The sequence below is a fragment of the Odocoileus virginianus genome, chromosome 8 (genome assembly GCF_023699985.2).
Source record: "Odocoileus virginianus isolate 20LAN1187 ecotype Illinois chromosome 8, Ovbor_1.2, whole genome shotgun sequence".
Classification (NCBI taxonomy): domain Eukaryota; kingdom Metazoa; phylum Chordata; class Mammalia; order Artiodactyla; family Cervidae; genus Odocoileus; species Odocoileus virginianus.
Window position 1 is genome coordinate 40,939,508 of NC_069681.1, and position 26,256 is coordinate 40,965,763.

Consider the following 26,256-nt stretch of genomic DNA (forward strand, 5'->3'; position numbering starts at 1 on the left):
AAACCTAGGGTGAGGATAATAAGGTGTAATATTCAGCTGGGCTAGCTCTAAATTTTACTCCCTAGATTACTAATTTACGTGATGGAGAAATATCTCAACATCAGTCTCAATAGTAAATAACTTACATGACATTTTGTACCACATGCCCTTCTAGAGTGTAAACTTATTAAGGGCAAGGTATTCTGACCTCACTTGTGCTTGATAAATCTGAAGAAATGAAAATTGACAATATAATGGCTGGAAGTTAGCGTATGTCCGGTAATGTATAGAATGCCTTTCATAACAGAATACACATGAGTTGGTCAACATCTACAAAGAGGCTGTTTTCTAGGAATCAAGCAAAAGCCGAGGTCATTGTTATAATTTGATACATTTCGTATATGTGTATTGAATGCCTCACTTGTACCAGGTACTGGGGGTCATGCCAGGATACATCAGACATGGCCCTCCTTTCCAGGAACTTATAAACTAATGGAGATTAATCAAATACATCAGATATGTATTATATTTGCAATAAAAGTTAGAAAGTGATTACTGCTCCAAAATGTTTAAATAAAATATTGCAGGAAGTTAACAGATAGAAGAATTTCTCCCTTTAAATGCATTCCTTCTTAAAAAAAAAAAGAAACAAATCTCTCTTTTCCATATAAAAGTACATCATCCTTAGGGTCTATCCTATTTTTCCATGAGCAATGGTACTATAGTGGTGAGCACAGCTGTCTTCCATTTCTTGAAATGAACAGAGAAACTTCCTTCAGAGAGCAGAAAGCAAAATGGTATGTCTATCAGAGCGGAAATGTATACTTTAGCAAATCAGATTTATTATATTAGTCTTTAACAAAACTGTGTTATTATTTATTGGGGCAGTAGTGACTTTACACACACACACACACACACACACACATCATATTCCCCAATCTCAAATACATATGCCATGTATAAAGGCTTCTGATGCTGAAGCTTCAACACTTTGGTTACCTGATGCGAAGAGCCGATTCACTGGAAAAGACTCTGACACTGGGAAAGATTTAGGGCAATGGAGAAAGGGGCAACAGAGGATGAGATGGTTGGATAACATCACCGACTCAATGGACATGAGTTTGAGCAAACTCTGGGAGGTAGTAAAGAACATGGAAGCCTGGCATGCTACAGTCCATGGGGTCACAAAGAGTCAAACAGGACTTAGCAACTGAACAGCAACAGGAGGCTTCTATTTTCCAGATTAGGGAAATGATCCACTATCTGAGAAACAGGGTCCCCAAGACAGACATTTTTCTGACAGTGCTATTACGTCTTCCATTCAGAAATCAGGCCATTTGAAAGGAATACCTTCAACATCACCATATTCTATTAGGAAAAGTTCAGCACACCCTGCAAATCAATAATATATAACACCTAAAGAAATCCATAAGCTCAGAGCTTCAATTCTACTACATGAGAAGGAAGGGGAAAAAAAAAAAACTTTGAACCCTGTTTTCAGAAAGAAGTATCAATTTGTCCAAATCAACTTTAAGAAAAACAAAGTCAGTTAAGAAAAACAAACTCATTCTGGCTTTCCCTTCTATAATCACCAATTGCCTTCCGAAAAGACAGGTGTCTGTCTGCTGACACATGTGACCACAGGCTACAGTGGAAGACCCCCGCTATAAGCCCAGAGCAGGCAGCAAAGAGCAGGCAGGCAGAGCCGCCAGCCAGAGCAGAGAAGTGGCCACATCCGGGCTGCTCACCAACTCCATCAATAAGGCTCTCTTGTGCCAGGCTTTTAAATACCTTCATTTTAAAATTAGATTTTGATTTTTTTTTTTTCCCCAGAAACAGCTAAATCTCTGTTCAGCTACCCAAACATATTTTACAACTTAGATTAGTGTTTTCTGCCTTCCTGCTTTTTTTTTTTTTTTTTTTTTTTTTGCAGCTGTTGCTTTTAAGAGAGCACATTTTGCCTTCCAAATGAGAAGGGAGGCTTTTATTTAAAGGAGGAATTTTTCTGCTCGTTGTCATCTGGGCATCCTCCCTACTTTTTATGATTTCAGAACCTGCTTAAAACATCTTCATATGCAAACTGTGCAGAGGCAACCGGAGTGGAAACGTTCACAGTTTCAAACCTGATAGAAAACATAGAAACGAACCAAAATGTAAGCCCAGTCAGATGACAGAGGGCACAGAAAAGCTCACTTGGTTTCACCTTTTCTCCAGCTGGAACCACTTATTATAGCATCTATGCAAGAAAGTTAGGAAAAGGGATTCACAGCTGAATTGTTCTTTTCAGCCACTCCATGGCAAAAAAAAAAAAAAAAAAAAAAAGCCTCACCATTAGTGTCATCTTTGATTATCAGAATATTTATGTCTCTACTTACACATATCACAGGGCTTCCCTGATAGCTCAGTTGGTAAAGAATCCGCCTGCAGTGCAGGAAACCCCAGTTTGATCCCTGGGTGGGGAAGACCCGCTGGAGAAGGGATAGGCTAAGGACTCCAGTATTCTTGGGCTTCCCTTGTGGCTCAGCTGGTAAAGAATCCGCCTCCAGTGCGGGAGAGTTGGGTTCAATCCCTGGGTTGGGAAGATCCCCTGGAGAAGGGAAAGGCTACCCACTCCAGCATTCTGGCCTAGAAAATTCCATGGACTGTATAGTCTATGGGGTTGCAAAGAGTCAGACATAGTGAATTTCACTTCACACATATCTTTCACCACACACATAGCTTAACAGGGTAGCTATGACTGCCTATGAACTTTTAAAATGCATGGCACAATCGTATGCTGATATCACTAAAAGAAGGTTTGCATGTTAAATGGTAGAATTATCACCACTTGAAGCTACATCTTTAAACAGGGATTGTCATATGGTATAAATGTGGTTATTTTCCTAATATTTCTCTAGAAAGTTGGTTAAGATATAGAAGACAAAATAATCAGGGGTTAAATAGCATTCTTGAGTAATTTATACAGTTTCCCTAAGAACAAATGTATGTTCTATTTGCTTGAACAAGGATGGATGGAAATTTTCAAAATCAGCATTGCCTAGGACTTCCCCAGTAGTCCAGTGGTTAAGACTCTGGGCTTCCAATGCAGGTGGCGCAGGTTCAATCCTTGGTTAGGGAACTAGCATCCCACATGCCATGCAGTGAAGCCAAAAAATAGTTGTGTGTGTGTGTGTGTGTGTGTGTTTTAATTAAAAGAAAATATTCAGTGTTGCCCATTTCTTAAGGAATTCACAGGGCATGATTTATTTACCTGAGCTTCCCTATTGCCCATTGGCTCAATAGTAAAAAAAGAAAAAAAAAATTCCACCTTCCAATGAAGGAGACACAGGAGATGCAGGTTCCATCCTTGAGTTGGGAAGATCCTCTGGAGGAGGCCTTGGCAACCCACTCCAGTATTCTTGCTTGGGAAATCCCATGGACAGAAGAGGCTGGTGGACTACAGCCCATGGGGTCAAAATGGGTTGGAAACAACTGAGTATACACACACATTTACTATATAAATAGGGTTCGTCCATTTATATGGAAGGACATTGTATAAGATATAGATTGCAGCAGTGGAGAAAAAATGCATTTCAGAAACCCTGGTTCAGAGCCCACACTTTTTCTCCTCCTCTCCCTCAAACAGGTTACCTATACCTGCCCTCCCATGTTCAACCAGTTTCACTTAGGGTCCCCTTGACTTTATCATGCCATCTCCCCATAATATTGAGATTAATCATCTGTATGTCTGTCTTCACTATTCTGTGTGTACTCAAGGGGAGGGCAGCTGTTGGTACTTTTCCTTAACCAACTAGTTAAAGATAAATTTGTGCTGGTCTGAACTGACATCAGAGAACTTAGATAGGTAACACTTTAAAATAGAATTCACAAAATTACAAGGGGTTCCTATGAACATTCCAGCCACACAGTTTATTATTCAAAGCTTCCATCGTAAATAGATCATTTCAAAGCTGAGACAATCTGATGGCTCTATCCTTAGGGCTGACTTTTTAAACTAACTTTCCTCTCTATCAATTTCTTTATCTCCCAGGAAATGCCACTGCCACTTAAAGTAGTCTTTATATTTAATTCTTCTAATCTTTTCAGGTATTTGAAAATTGCTGTCAGTGATGCTAAAATATGCCACGTTTTGGGGGAAAAAAATTCTGATAGACATATATATAGCAGGTGCTTCATTGGAAGAAATATGATGCTCTAAAATAGAATGAAAGCCACAAAATGTATGTTCTACACAATAAGCTCTGGTGGTCTATACTTTCGCAAATTGATTTCCACTGGCTAAGCTAACAGAACTTATCAGCTGCAGTCTTTCAAAGAAAACATGACGTGTCTTTATATTACATCATTTAAATTTGATCTTACTAAAAGTTGTCTGGATGGCAAAAAAAAAAAATCTCTTTATAATTACAATTGGGGATAGTCAATTATCTACTGACTTCCGACAAGGCTCAAACACTATGTTCTAGGGAGTGTGCTCAGTCATTCAGTCGTGTCTAATTCTTTGTGACCCCATGGACTATAGTCTGCCAGGCTCCTCTGTCCATGGAATTTTTTTTAATTTATTTGGGTGTGCTGGGTCTTAGTTGCAGCATGTGGGATTTACTTCCTTGAGAAGGAAATGAACCTGGGTCCCCTGCACTGGGAGCTCAGAGTCCTAGCCACTAGACCACCAGGGAAATCTCGTCCATGGAATTTTCCAGGCAAGAATGGTGTAGTGGGTTGCTATCTGCTCCTCCAGGGGATCAAACTTGAGTCTCGTTGTGTCTCCTCCTGTGGCAAGCAGATTTTTTTACCAGTGCACCACCTAGGAAGCCCCTAGAGGCCCCTGTGGCTAAATTTGGGAAACACAATTAAGAGACATTCTATGTTATTAATTTATGTATTTTTAATTGAAGGATAACTGCCTTACAATGTATTGGTTTCTGCCATACATCAACATGAATCAGCCATAGGTAAACCTATGTCCCCTCCCTCTTGAAACTCCCTATCCACCTCCCTTCTCCCACCCCATGTGACCCCTCCAGTTTGTCACAGAGCACTGGTTTGACCTCAATACAGCAAATTCCCACTGGCTATCTATTTTACATATGATAATATATATGTTTCCATGCCTCTCAATTCACCCCACCCTCTCCACAAGTCCACATCTGTCCACAAGTCTGTAAGAGGTTCATTTTAAATGGCACAAGAGAAGAGGCAGAAGGCGGCAAAGTCTGAATAATTACCAAATGAACACACAAATGTTCCACAAACATCAAAGAAGGAAAAGCTGGGGATCAGCTGGCTTACGACAAATTCACAACAGAGAATTTGACCCCAAGTGGGTTTTCTCTGGTGGAGAAAAGTGGAGAGAACAGACCTAGACTTGTACTGTTGTTGTTGTTCAGTGGCTGCACCGTGTCCAACTCTTTGGACACGGCTACGCCATGACCCCATGGACTGCAGCATGCCAGGTTTTCCTGTCCTTCACCATCTCCCAGAGTTTCCTCAAACTCATGGCCAATGAGTCGGTGATGCCATCCAATCGTCTCATCCTCTGTCGTCCCCTTCTCCTCCTGCCTTCAACCTTTCCCAGCATCAGGTGGCCAAAGTATTGGAGCTTCAGCATCAGCCTTTTCAAAAAATATTCAGGGTTGATTTCCTTTTAGAGTAGACTGGTTTGATCTCTTTGCAGTCCAAGGGACTTTTAAGAGTCTTCTCCAGCACCACAGTTCAAAAGCATCAATTCTTCAGCACTCAGCCTTCTTTATGGTCCAACTTTCACAATGGTACATGACTACTGGAAAAACCATAGCTTTGACTATACAGACTTTTGTCAGCAAAGTTATATCTCTGCTTTTTAATACACTGTCTAGGTCTGACATACTTTACATCTAAGGAGCAAGCACCTTTTAATTTCATGCCTAAAGTTACCATCTGCAGTAATTTTGGGGCCCAAGAAAATAAAATCTGTCACTGTTTCCACTTTTTCACCATCTATTTGCCATGAAGTGATGGGACCGGATGCCATGATCTTAGCTTTACAAATGTTGAGTTTTAAGTCAGCTATTTTTTTTTTCCAACAGTATGAATAAGCCTTGTTATGAGGTGTTACAAACGCAATGAGACACAGAAAGAAAATGAAATTTAGTGAAACTTTTTACTAGACAGAAATTTCTAGAAGGATGCTTAGAAGTAACTTAGAAGGATAGCTTGTGATTCTGAATGTCAAACAGATGGTCTTGAAATTTATCCTCAAGCCATTGGAGAACCAAAATTGACCTCTGATAGTTTAAGACTTAAAGTCTAAGTCAGGAGATCACAAAGTGTGATCCAGGGACCATTGGCATTACTTGAGCACTGGCCCCATCTTAGAGCTAACTAATACAGGGGAAACTCCCAGCATGGAACCCAGCAGCCTGCACTTGAGCACACCTCCTGGGTGATTTTGAGAACCACTGGTTTAAGCAAATTAAAATAATCAAGGCAATGTACCAGCTATAAATCCCTCTGTTGGCGGCATGCACAACAGAAACCAGTGAGAATGGCCCAAAAGAGAAGTTTCAGAGCCATTTCTGAGTAGAAGACCAGAAAGGAGAAATAAATGTTTTTGAAAGATTTCCTATTTGACATTTAACAGTATTTCAGGATCACCTTTTAACGTGCTATTAAAGCTTCTCTCTTAGAAGCTTATCATAAAAGGAAATTAAAAGTGACTAAGTCTCCGAATGGGGATTACAGCCTACTAGATTTTCTCTCTCCTCTTCTGAATAAGAAATAGATTCCTCATCACGATACGTGTGTCAGGAGGGAACTGGGATAAAAAAGAACTAACATTTACTGACGACTTCTCTCTCTCAGGCTGCTCACATGCATTATGCCATTTAATCCTCACAAAAAAGTATTATGAGCCACACTATATTACCCTTTTTTATAGATAAGGATACTGGGGTTCAAAGAGGTATGAAAAGTTTAAAATAATCAATTAGCAAGCACAAAACAAGGATTTAAGTCCTTTTTTCCCATATGGTACCATCCCCTAGGAGGTCCAAAGATTCCAATATAAACAAGGAATTCCTATTATTTCCATTTCAGTTGGTGTTTGAGACATTCTTTGGAAGTTGTTCATCTTGCTTATGTAAGGGGGATGACATTTTGAAAGTACTTAATTCAATTCAGTTTGCCCCTTAATCCATTGTTTTCTTACAAGCTTCTACCTCAGAGTGTATGGGTATCTCTTACCTGACCTCTCTAGGAGACAAACATCTCCAAACCCAAAGGGCTTGAGGTCCAGCCAGAAGAGAAAGGCTAGCAAACCCAGTGGTCCAGAGGTCACGGGAAGAAAGGAGTTGGGAGGATTTAATGGCTCCCCACAGACTTCCCCGGTGACTCAGAAGTAAAGAACCCACACACCAATGCAGGAGACACAGGTTCAAGCCCTGGGTCAGGAAGATCAGCTGAAGGAGGAAATGGCAACAGGCTCCAGGATTCTTGCCTGGGAAATCCCATGGACAGAAAAGCCTGGCGGGCTACAGTCCATAGGGTCACAAAAGTCAATCACAACGTAGCAACTAAACAGCAAATAAGAATGGCTCCCCACATCTCCCAGTTTCTCCTCTCTGAGCTTTGCATCTAGAGGAGAGCCAAAGAAAAGAGAGATTTCTGGCTCAAGGTCTGCCTAGGACCCCAGGAAGAGACTGCCCAGTGGGCCACCTAAAGCTGACCTTCGAGTAAACGTGGAGGCAGAAGGAAGGACTTCAGAGGAAGAAGTGCATCCCTGCACCCACACCCGGGGGACACAGGCCTGGCCCGGAAGCCCTCACAATCCTCCCGGAGGCTCAGAAAGCAGCTGAGTGGTAAGCCAGGAGGTAATCAAGCCTACAGGAGGGCCAAAGGCCAGGTGAGGCCAGGCCAGGGATTTGGGAGGCCTCTGGGGCCAGAATGGCCAATGTCAGGGTGAAGACTTCAGAAAAGAAGGCTACCAGGTCCTTCCCAAGTTTATAAGCTCAGACCACTGAACACACCAACCCCAGACATCAGCCGTGCAGGCCAGCAGGGCCGGGAGATGGGAAGAGCCCAAGGAAACGCCCCCTTCCCTCTTCTTTCCTGGGGAAGAATCACTCCCTTTTTCACGCCCCAGGCCCATGGAAGAGACTGATTTGCTTTTCTATCGTTCATTGTTTGACACACATGTACATACCCTTTATTATGTGCCAGGCGTTCTTCTAAGAGCTTACATGTTCATTCATGTAATAGAATCAGAACTATTAGAATCATATACTATATATAGATATAGTATGTATCTATACATATTCATATACATATAGAATCTATACTAGAATCAGAGGAGGAACTATTAAGTATCCCTGTTCACTGATGACAAAACCAAGGCACAGAGAAGTTTAGAAAAAGGTCCAAGAAACAGAGCAAGAAGTCAAAGACAGACTCTGCTTAAGCGCCAAACCAGAGCAAGTATCTCATGTGATTTACTATTGCTCAGAAGAGCTAAACTGATCACACTAAGCTTTATAAACTTGACCACACTAAAATTTTTCAGCCATCATGGTATCCAGTATATGGGAGGTCCTTAGGAAAACCAGGTGGGTCATGCGAGTGAAGCAACGAAACAGGAGGAAGCAGAAAGGAACAGAAAGACAGAGGAAGGAAGCCTTTTCAAGTCAGAGTGGCAATGTGTCCATATTTTCAACTTTGGGGGGAAGAAATGGCGGCAGCTCACATTCTTCCTACAGGTCCTCTAAAAGCTTATAAAACAGGTGAGTCCCTGGAAAGGGAAATGATGACTTAGCAGCCTGGCTGCTTTTCTCTTGTCTAGTGACAACTGGAAAGCTGAACTACAGAAGCACTGCTTGGACCAAAGAGAAATCAAAAAACATCCCATTTCTCTCATTTTCTTTTTTTAATGGAAAATGTCCAATTTTTCGAAGTATTTTTCAGTGATGTTTAATGTTCTTCCCCAAAGCCCACAAGACTGAAATACCACCCTCAGCTCAAACCTTAGTGTAAAGGTCTTCAAGTTCATTTTGCACGGAGCACATAGCTGCCCCTTGCGGAAACCCTTCACACCCCGCCCCGCAGGAAGACAAAACGCACCGTCAAAACAACAGAAAGGGAAAACAAGGGCGGACTGGATATAATTCTAAAAATTAAATATACGGCCTCCAGAAATATACTGTCATTTTCAGGATCAAAAGGAATGAACTGAAAGTATAACGGGTTTTCGAGGCTTTCTGGGGCCCCATTAATTATTTCTGTCCCTGATGAGACATTACCAAAGGGAGCCACTACTAACACTGACATAATCTCGGCTCCCAGGGGGCAGTCTCATGGCACACGAGGCCGACCGCGGTGGCAAATGTATGGCACCGACAATATATTTCTCTGAGATCTGGTTCAGTTTTTAAGAATCTAACATGCCGCTGAATGGGTCCTAGGATACGGTATTTGTACAATGTAAAAAAATGATTCTTTGGGGGGAGAGGAGCAAAAAAGAACAGTGCTTTCAATGTTCAGTATCTTTTCCATCTGCTGCTCAGCTGGAAACACTGTTAAAAGGCCATTAGGACCTTAAGGTAACAGACCTCGAAGGCTCTGAAAGCCAGGGAGCAATTTGCTGTTTGTGTGAGGATCAGCCCAGCCACTTCCTTTTCAAGGGCTGAAAACAGCTTCTGTCATGAGCCGTGAAAATCAATTCCACAGGAACCAGGCTGAAATGTGGCCGAAGGTGGTACACCTACGGGCTGGCGCTACACAGCAGAGCCTCCTTCTGGGCGTCCCTGGCACCTTCCAGAAGGAGGGGATGGGCAGTCTGGGACTTCAGAAACCTCCAGGCTTCTCTTTTAGGACACTGGTTCTCTCTGATGCTTCATTAGGTTAAAATCCGAATTGTGTGTAGCCCAGAATGAAGATCGCTTCAGGGAGTGTCAACCTGGGAAAAGCCTACTCTGGCTTATTTATATTCCATCTTTCTGTTTTTCCTGATGATAGTAATTTGGAGAGAGGCTCATTTTTTTCCAAAGAATACTGTTTCAAAGCCTTTCAACATAGAAGGCATTTTTTAACTTTTTTTTTTCAAGTATACATGATATTTTTGAAAATAAATATTTCAGAGGACTCACAATGGTTTTGTCAAGAGTTGTACCTGATAAACTCATGGTTAGCAAAGTTAAAACTCACTTTAAAATGCATGACAGGTTTTTCAGTTATAGGAAATTGTTATTCCAGTTATAATATGCAACCTTGGTTACCACGTAGAATTAAGACCATTATAACCTATATTTTTACATATAGTCAACCCTCTGTTAAAATGCAAACCTTTGTATAATTTACTAAGCATACACTGGATAAAAATAAATTGCCATTCTTAAATCATAGCAATTAGTTTATGTTTAGGCATATACCTTCTCACAATATTGAATTTATCTTTACAGCAATAACCCAGGCTGAGAAACTGACTCAAAGATAATTTGTTAAATTAATATGGCAAAATGAAAAAGCATAATTTCATGGTTTTTTGCTGTGAATATCTGTTGCACCTAATGTATTCTTTTAACTGGAATTTAAATATGCTTACATATATTTTCTTGATTAAAATAGAAAAACATGTTTATACAATTTTGATATGTCTATTATACAAAACATTAAGATCTCTGATTTTAAGAAATTCTCAAGTTATTTTTTTCTAAAAAAATGGAAGATGGTAAGTGAAAAGAGATTTTATGTATTAATTTTGTTGTTGATGACATAAGATTTGCCATTTGCAACCTATTATATTCAATTGAAATTGACCTTTTATGAGAGCCATGTGGTAATGTAAGCAAAATGAATATATTCTTTATGGCAGTCATATAAAAAGATTGGCCTAAGCTTTTAACATAGTACTTGACCTCCTGGTGTCTGAATACCCCCAAGTCTGTGAAAGAATATTGAATAAGATAACCACATAATCAAATGAGTAGTAAAAGCACAATAAAAGCCTTTCACACATTAGCACTTGATAATGTAAAAGTAACAGTCAACTATGTTCCCTAAATTCAGTACAAACATGTAGCTACAGAAGAGGCTGGAACAGATCAAGTAGGAATGCTCAGAAACCCTACATTTCAGGAATATTAACTGCTATTAATACTTTAGAATTAAAAATTATTTTCTAAATAGAGCTCCCATTATGTCAGCGATCACTGTAACTCCTCAAAATCATCTGTTAAAACTTCAGCTACAAAAAAAGAAAAAAAAAATCAAGTGATTTTAAATGTTTTCATTTCTAAGTTTTAAAAACTCCCAGTTAGGATTCGGAATAACATAGGATAAGCAAACAGCTAAAGGACAATATTTTCTTACTTTCCCAAGAAAAAAATTAAGGCCCGTCACTTACAAACATCTATACTAGCCAAAAGCATGGTGGCATTTTTTCAAGTTCATTGCAAAAGTGCTATTGACTTTGCACTATTCTGACCCATTAAGAAAATAATAATTGATAGTTACTCATCTCTTTTTTGGAAGACCTCAGAATGCTTTTTTTACAGAGTGGCCTCCACTCCACTGCAACCTTGAATGGAAACACCCCTAGCTCCCTGAAATTCAGCAGAGGACCACTGGCCTCTGCTAATCTCAGCTCTGCTGAGGACACAAAAAGAGAAAGTCAATTTCTCAAGAAATCCGAGACATAATAAGAAGCAAACACACTAGCCGACAAAGCCTACAGGACACAGGTGTGCATGCCCAGAATGCATTATGCTACATCTTTAATTAAATGCGTATAAAATGAAGAGTGACCAGCTCTAATGTAGTCTCCTTGTATCTGGAAGTCAGGAACAAATGGCTAAATCTGCACAGAAAAAGCAGCTCAGAGATGGAGAGGTGGGGCTGGAATCACTCTTGACCAGAGATACCTTCTAAAAAGGACCCCAAAATGTGTCCTACTTACTCACAGAAAGCCAACCGTATTAGCAAAGAATAATAGGGATGCTACTGCGAAAGAAACTTAAATTGTCCTTTCCCAGTTTCCCTTTCAAGCAATGTTGTTTCTTTTACTCATGCAGAAACGCCTGAGTCAGCTGGGTGAGACCGGATCTGCTCCAGGCACAGGTAATTAAGGTCTGAACTAATCCAGTCACTCGCTTTCCCCTGGTCCCCCTAGTGGCCAATACAGACATCTGGAAGAAGGCAGAGGAAATAGGGTGTGTGTGCAATTTGGAGCAGAGACACTTTCTGGGTGGAGGTTCTTACCCAAGATCAAGGCGAAAACAATGCAAAATCATTGCCCAAATCGAACTGGCTACCCTGACCAAAAAAAAAAAAAAAAAAGTGTGTTTAAAACCACGCTGAATGCACTCAGAGTGTGGCTCCCACACTTCTCAAAAGATGGTGCCTGGACAGATAGCATCAACATCACCTGGGAACTTGCTAAAGATGTAAATTCCAGGCCCTGTTCCGGAACTACTGAATCAGAAACTTGGGGGGTAGGGCCCAGGCATTTGAGCTTCACAAGTCCTCCAGTGATCTGACAATGTGTATGAAGCACTGCTCCAGATCACTGGCGCTCCTCCCCACATGCACATCAGAATTCCTTGGGAAATTTTAAAAAGGAGGAGAAGGAGGGAAGAAGGGAAGGAGACTACCTTCCCAGACCCCTTAAATCAGAATATCTGAAGATGAAGCCCAAGTGTAGGTTTCTTTTTTTTTTTTAATATCTCATATGATTCCAGGATAAGCCCTGGTTCCTTCCAACAACTCAAAAAAGCCAGTTATTAAATTTTCTGGAATTTTGTGAGCTGGTTGTTAATCTGTTAGTGGCTTGAAATTGTCCGTGGTGGGAACATGTAGACCACAAAAATTGGCAAATGCTATAAATCAGGTCTCCCCACACACTACCCTCTAGACTGCCAATCATTTTACATACATTAGTTCGCCACTGGACAGCGTTGAGAAATGGGTCTAAAGCAAGAATGCCAAATATTTAATTAATTTAGATAGTCTAAGTCATCCCTCTCAGTTTCTCCATTACCCCTCAACTCCTCGGGATTCTTATTAAGATTATAAAGATTAAGTAACCAATTTAGTGGCCATGAAAATGCAAAAGGCTATCAGCCCTCTTACTGTATATCTGTGACTAGCTCAGGTCAACAGCCACAGTCCTTTTCCTTTCTCTTCCAAGCAGGTATAGAGTAATATTCCATTATATATATATATCTTCTTTATCCATGTCTCTGTTGATGGGCATTTAGGTTGCTTCCATGTCGTAGCTATTGTAAACAGTGCTGTTATGAACATTGAGGAGTATGTGTTCAATCTTTTGACAAGACCATTTTACAAATGGTGTTTTATACTAACAATTTCATCACATGAAGAGCCATGTAATATCTATCACTCCTTTTGTATTATTAATACAAAATAATCAATGACTCAGGTTTAGTTTTATTTCTTTATTTGGGCTTCCCAGGTGGCGCTAGTGGTAAAGAATCTGCCTGCCAATGCAGAAGACTTGGGTTTGATCCCTGAGTTGGGAAGATCCCCTGGAGGAGGAAATGGCAAACAACTCCAGTATTCTTGCCTGGAGAATCCCATGAACAGAGGAGACTGGTGAGCTACAGTCTATGGGGTCACAAAGGGTTGGACACGACTAAGCAACTAAACAACAAGTTCAGATCAACAGCCACAGTCCTTTTCCTTTCTCTCCCAAGCATGGGCATAGGAAGCAATTGTGGAATGAGAAGGGTGGGTGGATACACTGGGGGACTTCCGAAGACAGACTGCCTCATCAATGTAGAGATGTGCGTGGGAAGGAATGGTCCCTCTGTGTGACTCAGTGCATTGTAATGACGCTTTGCTTCTTGGTACTCCAGCAGCCTTCTTGTTTTTCGTCATGCAGCTGATGTGGATGATGGAGGGACTGAAGATGGAAGGGTCAAAAGATGGGGAGAACCTGAGAGTGGGTCATACTGTTCACTTTTCACCTTCCCACCCTAGAACTGCTCTATGTTGAGATTTCTTTGCATGTAAAAGAATGGCTCTCCTTGGTTGTGTGAACCAGTTGAGTCAGGATTTTCTGTGACCTGAAGCCAAAAGTATCTTAAGTGACACAGATTCTTTCAGGCAAGAGTTTCAACGGCTTGTCCTCTTTAAACCTTTTTAGTGGAACTTCTAAGTAGCAGAGCAGTTTTTAAAGTTTGTTTTTTTTTAATTTTACCTCTTCTTTCTCTGATGACATCATTCACCCTTTTCTCTGCCTCTTATCTTCATCTGTGCCCTCAGCTGCTCATGTGTTAGTACTGAAAACCGCTCCCTAGCTGTCCTCCTTCCATCTCCGAACTCTTCATGACCCTCTCTATTCCATCCTGTTTATAGTGCTTGCCTGACCTAAAACAATACTCTCATCATGTGTCTTCACTGCCTTGACTCTCAGATGATAATCAGCTTTCTGCTGTATAAAGCCAAGGATGCCCAAGGTCCATCAAAACTCCAACCCCACCCTATCTGTTCAACATCACTTCTCACAAGCTCTTAATCAATCCCTTGCTGACTCTCCCCCAGAAGCTTTATTTTGCTCGCCCACTTAACCCCAACCCGAGTGGCTTCTTTCATGGCCCTCCGTCAAAGGTGACCTTCAAGGTTCCTGTGACGGTAAATTTTACATGTCCACTCAACCAGCCTAAGGAACACCCAGATAGGTGGTAAAACATCATTTCTGGGTGTGTCTGTGAGGGTGTTTCTGGAAGAGATTAGCACTTGATTCAGCAGACTGAGTGACCAATGTGGGCAGGCATCAGCCAATCGTTTATCTCCTAAATGGAACAAAACGGCAGAGGAATGGTAAATCCTCTCTCTCTTCTTGAGCTAGGATGCCCACATATTCCTGCCCATGGACATCAGAGCTCCCTTTTGATGCAGACTGACCTATCCCACCTGCTTTCACGGGTAGTCAGTTTGCAGAGAGTATACTGTGGGACTTCACCTGTGTAACTACGTGAGCCTACTCCTATAATAAATCTCCTCCTCTATATCCCTAACTATCTATCTATCTAATAAGTCTCCCATATATTTACATATGAGATATATATTCTTGGTTCTGTTCCTCTGGAGAACCCTGACTAAAACACTCCCAATAAAATTTTACCTCCTCCTTTCAGCATGGTCAAAGAAATCTCTTCCTAATATGATTCTTATCATTACAGTCAGTCACGTAATTTGGCACTTAAGCCATAGACACACCTTGGGCAAGGAAGTAACCATCTTTTTTAATAAATGTATTTATTTTTTAATTGAAAGATAATCACTTTACAGAATTTTGTTGTTTTCTGTCAAATATCAACATGAATCAGCCATAGGTGTACATATGTCCCCTGTAACAATTTAATATAGTCTTCATCTTGCTGCTTCTGCTGATTCACCTCAATCATGTCTGACTCTGTGTAACCCTATGGACTGCAGCCTGCCAGGCTCCTCTGTCCATAGGGATTCTCAAGGCAAGAATACTGGAGTGGGTTGCCATGCCCTCCTCCAGGGAATCTTCCCAAACCAGGGATCAAACCCGGGTCTCCTGCATTGCAGGCAGATTCTTTACCCCTGAGCCACCAGGGAAATCCATTCTTCATCCCAGTGAAAATTTTAAAAATATATTTTTTTACATTGTACACTGTATAAAAAACATACATTTCTTACTTGAATTTCAAAATGAGCACAGCTGACGACATAATATTTTGATAATTCTATACTTTCTGAGAGTTAATAACACAGCTCTGTTTGGGAAATCTTTTTCTCTTGGTGATCCTAAAACTCCTAACAGTCCTCTGCTGGTTGCATGATATTTTGTTGCCACTAAAAAGTACACATGAACTGTGTCAAAGTATTTATATAAACTTGTTAATTTGATAAACATTTCTGGGACACATGATTCTCTCTTTCAATCTCTATTTCACACACACACACACACACACACACACACACACACTCCAGTACTTATTCACTGTCAGACACACAGTAGATGCTCAATAAATGGACTGATTGATGGTTTGGGCGGTTTCAATTTTACTTGCTAAATATGTCTGGAACCCTTCTACTTCCTGCCACTCCCACAGTCACCACTCTGGGTCATGTTAATATCTCCCCTCTTCCTGTATCTGCCTTTGGCTCTCCTCCAATCAGTATTCTACAAAGCAACGAAACTAACACTCAAAACCATGTCCCCTTCTGATTAAAACACTTCTTCAACAGCTTCTCACTGCTCTGGGTTAAAGGCCATATTCACTGTAGTGAGTTGGACAGATTACAATGCTGGTCAAGGAAAGAGACAGGGCCAAGCAGACAGAACAAGCTTTATTTGGGAGGCACTTGGACAGGCTGCAATAAGAAGTCCCTCAGAGCTGAGCACTTCCAGAGGCACCAGAGAGTCCCCTGCAAGGAAGAGGAAGCACTGAAAGATCCTGCCAGGCAAGGGGGATGAGGTCTCTGGGCAACAGTGCTCAGCCACAGGGTGTTAAGGGCACAGCCACTTAAGAGTCTTTTACAGGCCCAGGGTACACAAAATAGGGAGGTTCTAAATAGTTAAAAATCTGCTTCTTTGAGCTATAAACAATTGATTTTAGCCAACAGGCTTTAGCACTAAGGGTCTGTGTCTGCAGCAAAAAAGTAAACCACGTTTGGTCAATGTGCTTGGGCCACCTTGGATCGTAAGTCATCAAGCCAGTCCTGGGCTTCCCGGGGGCTCAGACAGTAAAGAATCCACCTGCCAATGCAGGAGATGCGGGTTCAATCCCTGGGTCGGGAAGATCCCCCGGAGTAGGGCATAGCAACCCACTGTATTCTTGCCTGGAGAATTCCATGGACAGAGGAGACTGGTGGGCCAGAGCCACGGGGTCGCCGAGAGTCGGACACGACTGAGCGACTAACACTGACTTCTCAGGCTCTTCTCCCAAGGCTCTCATACCCTCTGCCCCTTCAGTGGCTGTTTCCCCGGGTTCGGGGCCTTCTTACCACACAGGCAACGTGTGTTCCCTCGGCCCCCTCCTGCCTCTGACTCTCTATTCAGGCTTCAGAGCCCATCACTCTTCCTCAAGGAGGCATTTCCATAACCCTGTGATCAGAGGACAGGATCCTATTCAACGCTTTCCCAGAGTCAGGTACCCCAGTGCTGCGTGCTCATCTCGCCCATTCACTGCTAAAGGTGCCCTGAATTTCTGCTTCCCTGCTGGGATTAAAATTCCCTGGTGCCCTACAGCCAGCACACACATTGACTTACACATAGTAGGTAAACAAGAACTATGTATTAGAGAAATGAAAAACAAATGCCTAAAAGAGATGAAGAATAGGTTGTAATAGTAATCAATAGCCGGGATAATCTGTAAATTGTGGAGTCAAATTTCTATTTTTCTCTGTTACTAACTGCATTTGTCTAAAAATATTTTTCATCCTGGAACATTCAAAACTCTTAAATATGTCCAGCCAGGATTATTAGAGTTTTTAAACCTTCACCAAAGAATTAGTACTATGAAATCCTTTATTTACAAACATGCCATCCCAAAGAGTCAACTACACTATCATACACTGTCATGTAAATCACTAAAAACTGAATAAAACTGGAGAAAACTATGAAACTATTTAAAGTCTCATTATGCACCAGCTAAAGAATTTAAGAGAGCAGAATTTGGTCTGCAAAATGATATAAGCACCAGTTTGAAATGGTAATTTTTCCTGTTTATACAGGCAAGACAACTCTAAGTCAGCTTGCTGGCCTTCTGAGAGATATGAATTAAGGAGGAAAATAAGCAGTCTTATTTATGATTTTACTTTTGTGAGCCTGAAAGATTAAGCTAATGAATTATTTTATCAATAATTCCTTTACTAGAGTTTTTATCCTAAAATCATATTTCTATAAAAATCTTGTGACTGAATGATATGTCACTTTGGTTTAAAAAGACAATAATTTTATATTCTGTTAAATGTTCATAATACGCATAACTGCAAAAGAACAGTGGTCACCCTCTCACATAAATTATAATGCAATGCTTATACTACAATATTCTAAAGAACATCTCACTGTACATTTTAAACCACTTTTGATAGTGGCCTACATTTCTGCTCACAAGCTATTACGACATGGCACAGTTAAAAGATGTGAGTTTTATGTAAAAAAGTGTATCAGTCAACTCAAATGAACTCTTATTCTCAGTGATGACATATCGTCTTCTAATTAAATCAGCTAAGAGAACTCTGTTTGCAAGGATCATTCTAAAATTAATTCCCAAATCAAAAGTCTAACAAGTGGTACTCCTAATAGCCCAGATTTTAGATTGCTTTGATACCTGGAATTAATGTGAATCTTTCCGTAATCTAGTGACTTGACAAATCATAAAAAAAACCATTTGAAGTTCCACTAATTCATTTATACCTCACACTGTTCTTCGAAAGGATCTTAAAGACATCATCTAAGGAAACAGAGCGCTAGGAAATCAGAACTCTGTGAAGAAGGCGGTTAAATGGAAATTAAATTATTCATCCCTAACTAGGAGATTTAAAGAGTAAGATTTTCAAACACTGTTTTTTCATTCACGTTAATGTGATATCTACATGTAAATTGAAAAAAGAGTTGGGTTAACAGCAAATGTATTAAAGAAGTTGGTTTGCTGGGGAGCAGAGGAAGGGAGGGCTTATTCCCTGGGAAGCCCACCAAAAAAAGGAAGGAACTGCTGGACCCAGGCCAGGTAAGATGAAGCATTACATATTCTGAGATTTGAAAATGATAAACAAAGACTAAAACAATCACTGGTATATCCCTGGAATATTAGAGAATGTTCTCTTTTTTTTTTTTTACTTTAGATTTTTGAGATAAACTGATATCAAAGAAGCAGGAGAGAATTTTATGCTTTCTTAATATTGAGCTATAGCCTGACTCATAGGAAAAAGTTGGCAGAGTAAGTTATTGAGAACAGTGTTAGTTATATTCCCCCCCCCCCCCCTAATTTTTGGAGATAAATTTCCCTCCTCCTTCTAACCCTCATGATAATTTCCTATAGTAAGTTTTTTTGGACTAACCCAATATTCAGAAAGTAGGCCCAGTATATTGAAAAAAACACCCGACACATGTTTTTACTTTTTATCTTTTATAAAGCCACATCTATACAACGATTAGGAAAATGCACAAATACACAGACAATTTAGTGGTGGAAGCATAGCCAATTCCAGAGAACATAAAACCCAAATTCACAGTGAGTTTGAAAAATTGTAGATGTTGCAAGTAAATAGAAAAATTCTCAGCTTGAACTGTGAGTGAATGCATATGGTGATTGAGAATACCAGGCTATATAGGTATTAGATGAGAATAGAACTGATCTTACATGCATTCATTCAACAAATACAGCATGGCAGTGGACACGATGAAGTGTACGGACTCCAGTGCCTGGGGTCAGAGTGCCTGCATTTGAATTCTAGGCTCCTCACTTTCCAGCTGAGTCATCCTCAGGCAAGTTAATTATCTGTTGCTCAGTCTTTTCATCTTTAAAATGGGGATAATGACAGTACCTAAGTTATTAAAAGAAGTCAATCAGACAATGTTTAATGTTTTTAAAGTGGGTAATATTGTCACATAGGTGCTGGACATAGTAATTTCTACATAAGGGACTGTTAAGTAAAGTTACATTAGATAAATGAAAAACATTAACATGAGCCAATAAATTACCACTAGTCAGCAACACATGCATATTATAATTAATGACTCCAAAAAGGCTCAAAGCATAAAACAGAGGCTCCATAAGCATAAAACAACATCCCCTGAATTGCCCAGCCTTTTAAGCAGATGCTCTTCTCAGCTGTGAGTTCCTTTACAAGTTTGGAGCCATCAGTATGACTTGGATTGGAAAACAAGATAACATTACTGGTGCTGGAAGAAAAACCAGCATGTTTCGCGCTGACCTTTGATCAGAATAACAGTCCTAACAAAGAAGCCGATGATACACGGCTCAATATCTTCCCAGAAGACAGAACAAGAGAAAATAAGCAAGCAGGCTTTGAAGGTTTTTGACTAGATATCTGGAAGCGTTTGGATACCACAAAAATTACCAAGTATCAGAATGGATTGCTGAGAGGGGCTCAAGAGTCTACTCCTTTGGAGGTCTTTCAAACAAGGACAGATAGTCTATCTGATCTGCCTGGGATGGCTTAAAATCGGGGCTGAGTGAAGATTAATGGTACAAGCTGCCCCTTGAAGGCCTCCTCTTTCCCAACCACTCTCTGAGAGTCAAACTTTATATATGACCCATCACAGCCCCTCATCTGTTGAGTTTGAAGAATTCCCTTTTATCCTAGAATAGAAAAGGGCAACACTATTTCACAATTGTGAGTTCTGAGTAAAACTTTAATAATGTCATGATGAGACATAAAGTCCTCATTACTTCTCAGTTATTTTACCAGGCAAGCTACCTGCAAATATCTTTCAATTAGAAACAGCTCTCATGAACCTGAAATCTGAACAGCAGTTCCTTTAAATTCATGTTCCCTGGCAGACTAACAGCACATGCTGTTTCTCAAGCAACCCATTAAAAGTCCAAACAAAGGCAAAGGCTAAGAAGGAGTTGAAGGGAAGGATAACCACCATATACTAGATAATTAAAAGTAAATAATATCAGGAACTAGGGAGGAGAAGAAAAGTGGGTTCATTTAATAACAGGACACAAATAATTCTTCCAACAGCAATAGGTAGCAATGAGTAACGTTTACCTTGAAAAAATGTTGATCCTTAATACACAGGTACCTTTCATTTCATTTGTTTTTCCTATCAGATGTGCCTATGACCCCCCAATGACCTATAGCTTGAGTATTTCAAAGGGTACCAAAAGTCAGGAAGCTTTATGCAAAGTCAACAGTCCCCTTAGTCCTAGAAAGAGAATTTAACAGAAAGTGCACACATTTTAAGAAATTCATAGCTAATTAACAAGCCCTGTAATTGTCAAAGGGGGGATGGAAAAGGGGGAAAAAACCTGTAGCTAAAAATCTACTAAAGGATTTATTTCAAACACTGGGAATGTTTCAGGAAAGTCAATGGTGCCTACAGAAATCATATACACTGAAAACCTTCCCTTCGATATTAAGGAGATTTGCATTGTTGTAAAGACGTGTAGTCTCCTGAAAGCCCCACTATTCATAAATAATACAGAAGAAATTTAAAAATACTTAACTATTTTCTTCTTGGAGATACCTTTTCTGAAATCACGTTGGGAAACATCTGTGTGTTTAAAAGACATAGTTTGAAAAAAAAACCAGATTAGAGGAGAAAAAGTTCCCAGAAAAAAGTGATCCATACTCTAAACCTTTAAAAAGTTGAATTCCCTGAGACTGGGGGAGGGAAAAAAGGGCAAGGCTGATCCTTATCAATTAATTAAAAAGAATGAAATAACAGTAGACAAAGGGGAAGGAGAGTTAAGAAACTTAAGGATCTGTGGGGGCAGTCGCTCTCTACGTATTGATTAACAAATTAAGGAGCTCTGGAAAAGCGAGATGAAGTGACACAGAGAAAAGTGGTCTTAAAATTCACCACAGGTTCCGCCTCCGACTCACCAGAGGCTGCCTGCGTCTGGCTCAGAATTGAAAACCTCTCCCTGTATATAATGCTCCGCGCTGTTAGCGTGTTGTATAAGCCGTGTTTTGGGGTTTTTTTTTGTTTTTTTCAGTGCCTACATTTCTAGAAACGTGCTCATTCCAGGATAAGTAAAAACCCTCACTTGTAGAGTTTGTGCATCAACCATAAAACGGCAATCCCAATACGTATGCAAAATGCTTTTCACACAGTAGAGACCAGCTCCTGGGCAAAACGCAGAGAGGCTGGTGGAAATCCAGGGTTCTGATTCGACCATCTGAGGGTCACTGAGGACTTCGGCTGCCGGGTTTGAGCATCACAGCATCCCCTGGCCCCTCGCTGTCTCTCTCAGCTCCGCGATCCCGCAGCCTGGGCATTACCTCTCTCCAACACGTTTCATTCACTGAGCCCCCGAGATGCTCGGGTTCGGTTGGAACTAAGAGCCGGAAAACATGCACCCAAGCGACCGCGCAAGTGGTCGGAGACCGAGCGCTCCCCACACGCCGGCGCCGGGCCCGGGGGTTGGGGGCTCTCGAGGGAGGAACACCCGTGGCCGGGGGACACGGGGTTCCAGAAGACCCCCGGGACGCTTCCGCTAGCGAGCCACCCGCTGAAGTTGACTCAGCTCCCCGGAGCGGGCGGACGAGGCCGCGCTCCGGACGGGGCGCCGCGCGGGGCGGCAGAGCTGTCCCCCGGACCGCGAGTGACCAACCGCGATCGGGGGAGCCCTGAGGAGCCGGAATGGCAAAGCCCGCCCCAAATCTGAAACGGGCAGCCCGCGAACTCCCCAGATCCGCCCGGAACCGCCGACGTCGGAGGCCGAGTCCCCGGGTGGAAGGGGTGGGGGGTATCCCCTACCCCCAGCCCCGCTCGCCCGCCCACCCTCGGCTCGGGCGCCGGGAGCTCTGCCTCCCCGGAGGGCAGGAGCTAGGGGCCGGGGAGCCCTCCGCGTCTCTCCACCGCCCCCGCCGGCGCGAGGGCGGGAGCGGAGAAGGCGCCACTCTGACGGTGGCGCTGGGCAAACTGCGGCCGCAGTTCTTCCAAGTTTGCCTGAGCGAGCGGCGCGGGGTGGGCGCCGGACTCGGCGTGCCGCCCTCGCGCCGCGGCCGCCCCCGGGGGTCCCGGGCTCCCTGGCCCGCTCGGCCAGGGCCAGCGACGAAGAGGAGCGCGAGGGCGCGGGAGCCGAGCGCGGGAGGGAGGGAGGGAAGGAGGGCGCTCCCGCGTGTGCACACACAATGAGGCAGCCGGAGACGCACACCTTCCCCCCCTCCGCGGGAGAAGCCGCCCAGAGCATCCGCCACCCGGCACGGAGGCGCGGCGGCCCGGGGAGCCCCCGGCACAAAGTGAACACCACAACTCAGCAACAGGGGGAAGGCGGAGGGCTTCCGGCGGCCCGGGGGACGGGCGGCCGCCGAGGGCTGCAGCCGGCCCGGGCCGCGCGCCCGCGCTTACCTGCGATCTCCTGGTAGGGGATGTCCGCCAGGCTGAATCCCTTGGCACCGTACGCCTGGCGGACCTCGCCGCAGCTCCGAGCCTTCACCTCCGCCCGGGCCGGGAGAGACAGCAGCAGCCCGGAGAGGGGAAGAATCACAGCCCCGATCCAAGAAGGCATGGTGCAACATGCAAATCCAGCTCCGTGAACCCCGGGACCCGTGCGCTCTTCACCTTGCCCCTCCAGCCGAAAGCCCGCCAGAGCCGGCGGCGCGCTCCTCGCAGCTGCCCAGCGTCACCCCCTTCCGCCAGCCGAGGGGACGAGCCGCGCAGCCCTCTGGACTGCGCTCAGCAAACTTTTATAAGCCTGATGGAGGATGGCAAAGCCAACCGGGGCTGGCTGGGAAAGCAGCCGCCTCGCTCCTCTAGTTCCCCAGACCGAAAACGGTGCAATAAAAACGAGGAAAAGGAGGAAAAGAAATGTTTCCAAAAACCACCATAGGGGTTGAGCGCTGCGATCCGAGTTCCGAGCCGCAAGAATCCTAGCGCGCTGCGAGCTCGGCTAGCGGGAGTGTGCGGCGAAGGTGGAGACGCGCGCCGGCTCTCCCGGGAGGGAGATGGACAGGCGACCGCGAGGGTGTGCGCGCGCGAGTGTGTGTCGGTGTGAGCGCGGGGTTCTCGGGGACGTGTGTGCGTGGAGGTATGTGTTGGGGATATACGAGATCCAGGGGAAACCTCAGCTTCGCACAGGCTGAGGGAGCCTGTGAGAGTCCTCCTGAAATAGGAAGAGAGAAATCCTGGAGACAGACGCTGGAGGCTAGAGGGAAGGAGAAAGGAGGGGAGGGAGAGAAACGTGCTACACTTCGCACAGCCGAAATTCAGAGGCCGAGTCGAAGGCAAAACCTGGACTGGATTTCTTTCTAATCGGCAGCAGAAGGGGGATAAAAGGGAAGCGTTCCTCTTTTCATCATTGGCTGCACATCCTTCGTTCTCATCCGAAATGCTACTTTTAAATGCCATAACGAAGTCATCTAGGAAGACAAAGTATTTTTAAGTCATTAACTTACGTTATTAAACTACATTTTTGTGGCTGTAAAGGACAACGCAATGCCAATTGTTGCTCTAAATGTGAGCAACAATTCACGACCTACTGGAACACACAGCCCTCGCTGAAATGAACAATTAGAGGGGAACCGGGAATAGCAGGGCACAGTCGCTGCTCTAATTACTGGGCTTATTGCTGTTTGACTTTTTTTTTTTCTTCTAAAGACAACGCAGGCATACATTACACATAAGTAGTTTGTGTGTTTTTTTTTTTTTTTTTTAATTTTAAAATTTTGGTTTCTGGACTAAAAAATGTCCCCCTTTTAACTTCAAATGTTACATAATCTTGCATCAAAAATCATTATCTCAGGCTTCTAGCGTGTGGATGAACAGGAAAGCGAAGAAGAAGCAGAACAAGGAAGCAGTGAGAAAAAAAGAGCAAGGGTCAGTGGGGTACATGAAGGAAGATATCGGGGAGGGCAGTGAGGGCTTCGCTTGCTTTAAAGGTTCTCACGTACTATACTTAGCATTTTCTTCCAAAGTGGAGAATCAGTTCACTTCTTTCCTCCTGCCTTATACTCAAGTTTTGTGAAATGGGATAAAAATGAAAATTCTTATCAATTTTCTTATCTTAATGAACTTTGCTGGGCCGGAATATGTGTTGAAACCCAAAACTCATGCAACTACTAACAGGTAAATGCAAGACCAAAAAGCAGATAATGCTTACTTTTGTGTCTGTGTGTGTTTGGGTCAGCTCATTATTCAGAAATAACTGTAGGGTAACGTCCAGTTTTTTGGACCTTCTCTATAAAGCTGTGTTTTTCAAATGACAGCTCTTAATGACCAGAATGACCATGAAATTTAAGTCATTGTTTGTTATCACGACCACTGTCAGAGTCATCTTCATCATCATTACATTAGATACCTCTTCTTCCTCTCTTTAATAAATTCCTCCTCTCTTACTCCATCAAAAAGACTCCCAAGTTCAAGATCCAACCTGATTTAAACTATGAAAATGCTTAAAAATGAGTTTCTCTTCTTTACAAGTTAATTTTTCCCTCTTGAAAATCCCGTAGACAGGTATTTCTTTCTGAAAAGTTCAGTCACATTTTTTTCCTCTTAAAATTTTAGCATAATTTTTGCCTTTACGATATTGTACTAACTGGTAGGCCTCAAGTGACTTGAATTTATTTCCCTCAGTGTCTGAAATCAGGATGAAACAAAATATCCTCGTGTGTCATAGTGGACAAAGGATAAAATGGGCAGGATTAGGGAATGCTGTAGCCAAGTCATTATTTCTATGATATTTGACATGACCTTCAAACTTCTGTTTTTGTCAGAGACAGGTGGTAGGCATTTTGCACTCCAGAGGAGGGGAGTGATTACACACATAACTTATTCTCTCCTCACACATTGGGACTCACTGTAATTTACCATTATTCTCGCAATATATAGCAAGTAATGCAATAGATAGGACATTTGAAGTGGAGGAAGAGGGGGTAAAAACATAGTGTATGTATTTTAAGATATTTGAAAATCATTAAGTATTTAATAAGCATTCAATGCAATGATACAGCCCTAGGTTATTGTACATAGGTCCTAGACTTGTAGGAAGGCTAGTATGGAAAGAATTATAACTTAATCAGACATAGATTAGTTTAATCCCATCAGAAGGGTGAAACAGTTTAAGGTAGGTTTATAAATTCCAATACTGAAACTCCAATACCTTAGCCACCTGATGCAAAGAATTGACTCATTGGAAAAGACCCTGATGCTGGGAAAGATAGAAGGCAGGAGGAGAAGGGGACGACAGAGGATGAGATGGTTGGATGGCATCACCAACTCAATGGACATGAGTTTGAGCAAGCTCAGGGAGTTGGTGATGGACAGGGAAGTCTGGCGTGCTGCAGTTCATGGGGTCGCAAAGGGTCAGACACGACTGAGTCAGACACGACTGCGTGACTGAACTGAACTGAACTTATTAATTCCAATCAGACCAAAGAATTAAGTAACTTGCTTTACTGGTGCTGTCAAACCCTCCTGGTCCACTCACTGGATAGTGTCGCACTGTGTGAGGTGGTGTAAGAAATTAAGTCAAACTTTCCAGCTAAGGGCAATAGCAGAGCCTAGATGAGGTATTGGAATGAGCCTGGAAGGTCATGGGCATTTATAGAAGAGCCTTGACTAGAAAGATGAGAACTCATATTAAGGAGATGTTGGCATTTGGTTTAGATAGAAAG

The 26,256-nt window shown here is 42.5% G+C and overlaps 1 protein-coding gene across 2 annotated transcripts in view; it reads right to left on the reverse strand.

The window, feature by feature from the left end:
* Positions 1–23,973, reverse strand: part of GPC6 (glypican 6) — a 1,189,310-nt gene extending 1,165,337 nt beyond the window's left edge. The window contains exon 1 of one of the 2 annotated variants that reach the window (XM_070471522.1): positions 22,994–23,973. In XM_070471522.1, coding sequence (XP_070327623.1) covers positions 22,994–23,153 — 160 coding nt within the window. In that variant the 5' untranslated portion in view covers positions 23,154–23,973. The remainder of the gene's footprint in view (positions 1–22,993) is intronic. The other variant, XM_020884423.2, reaches the window with a different exon arrangement.
* Positions 23,974–26,256: the final 2,283 nt, after the last annotated feature.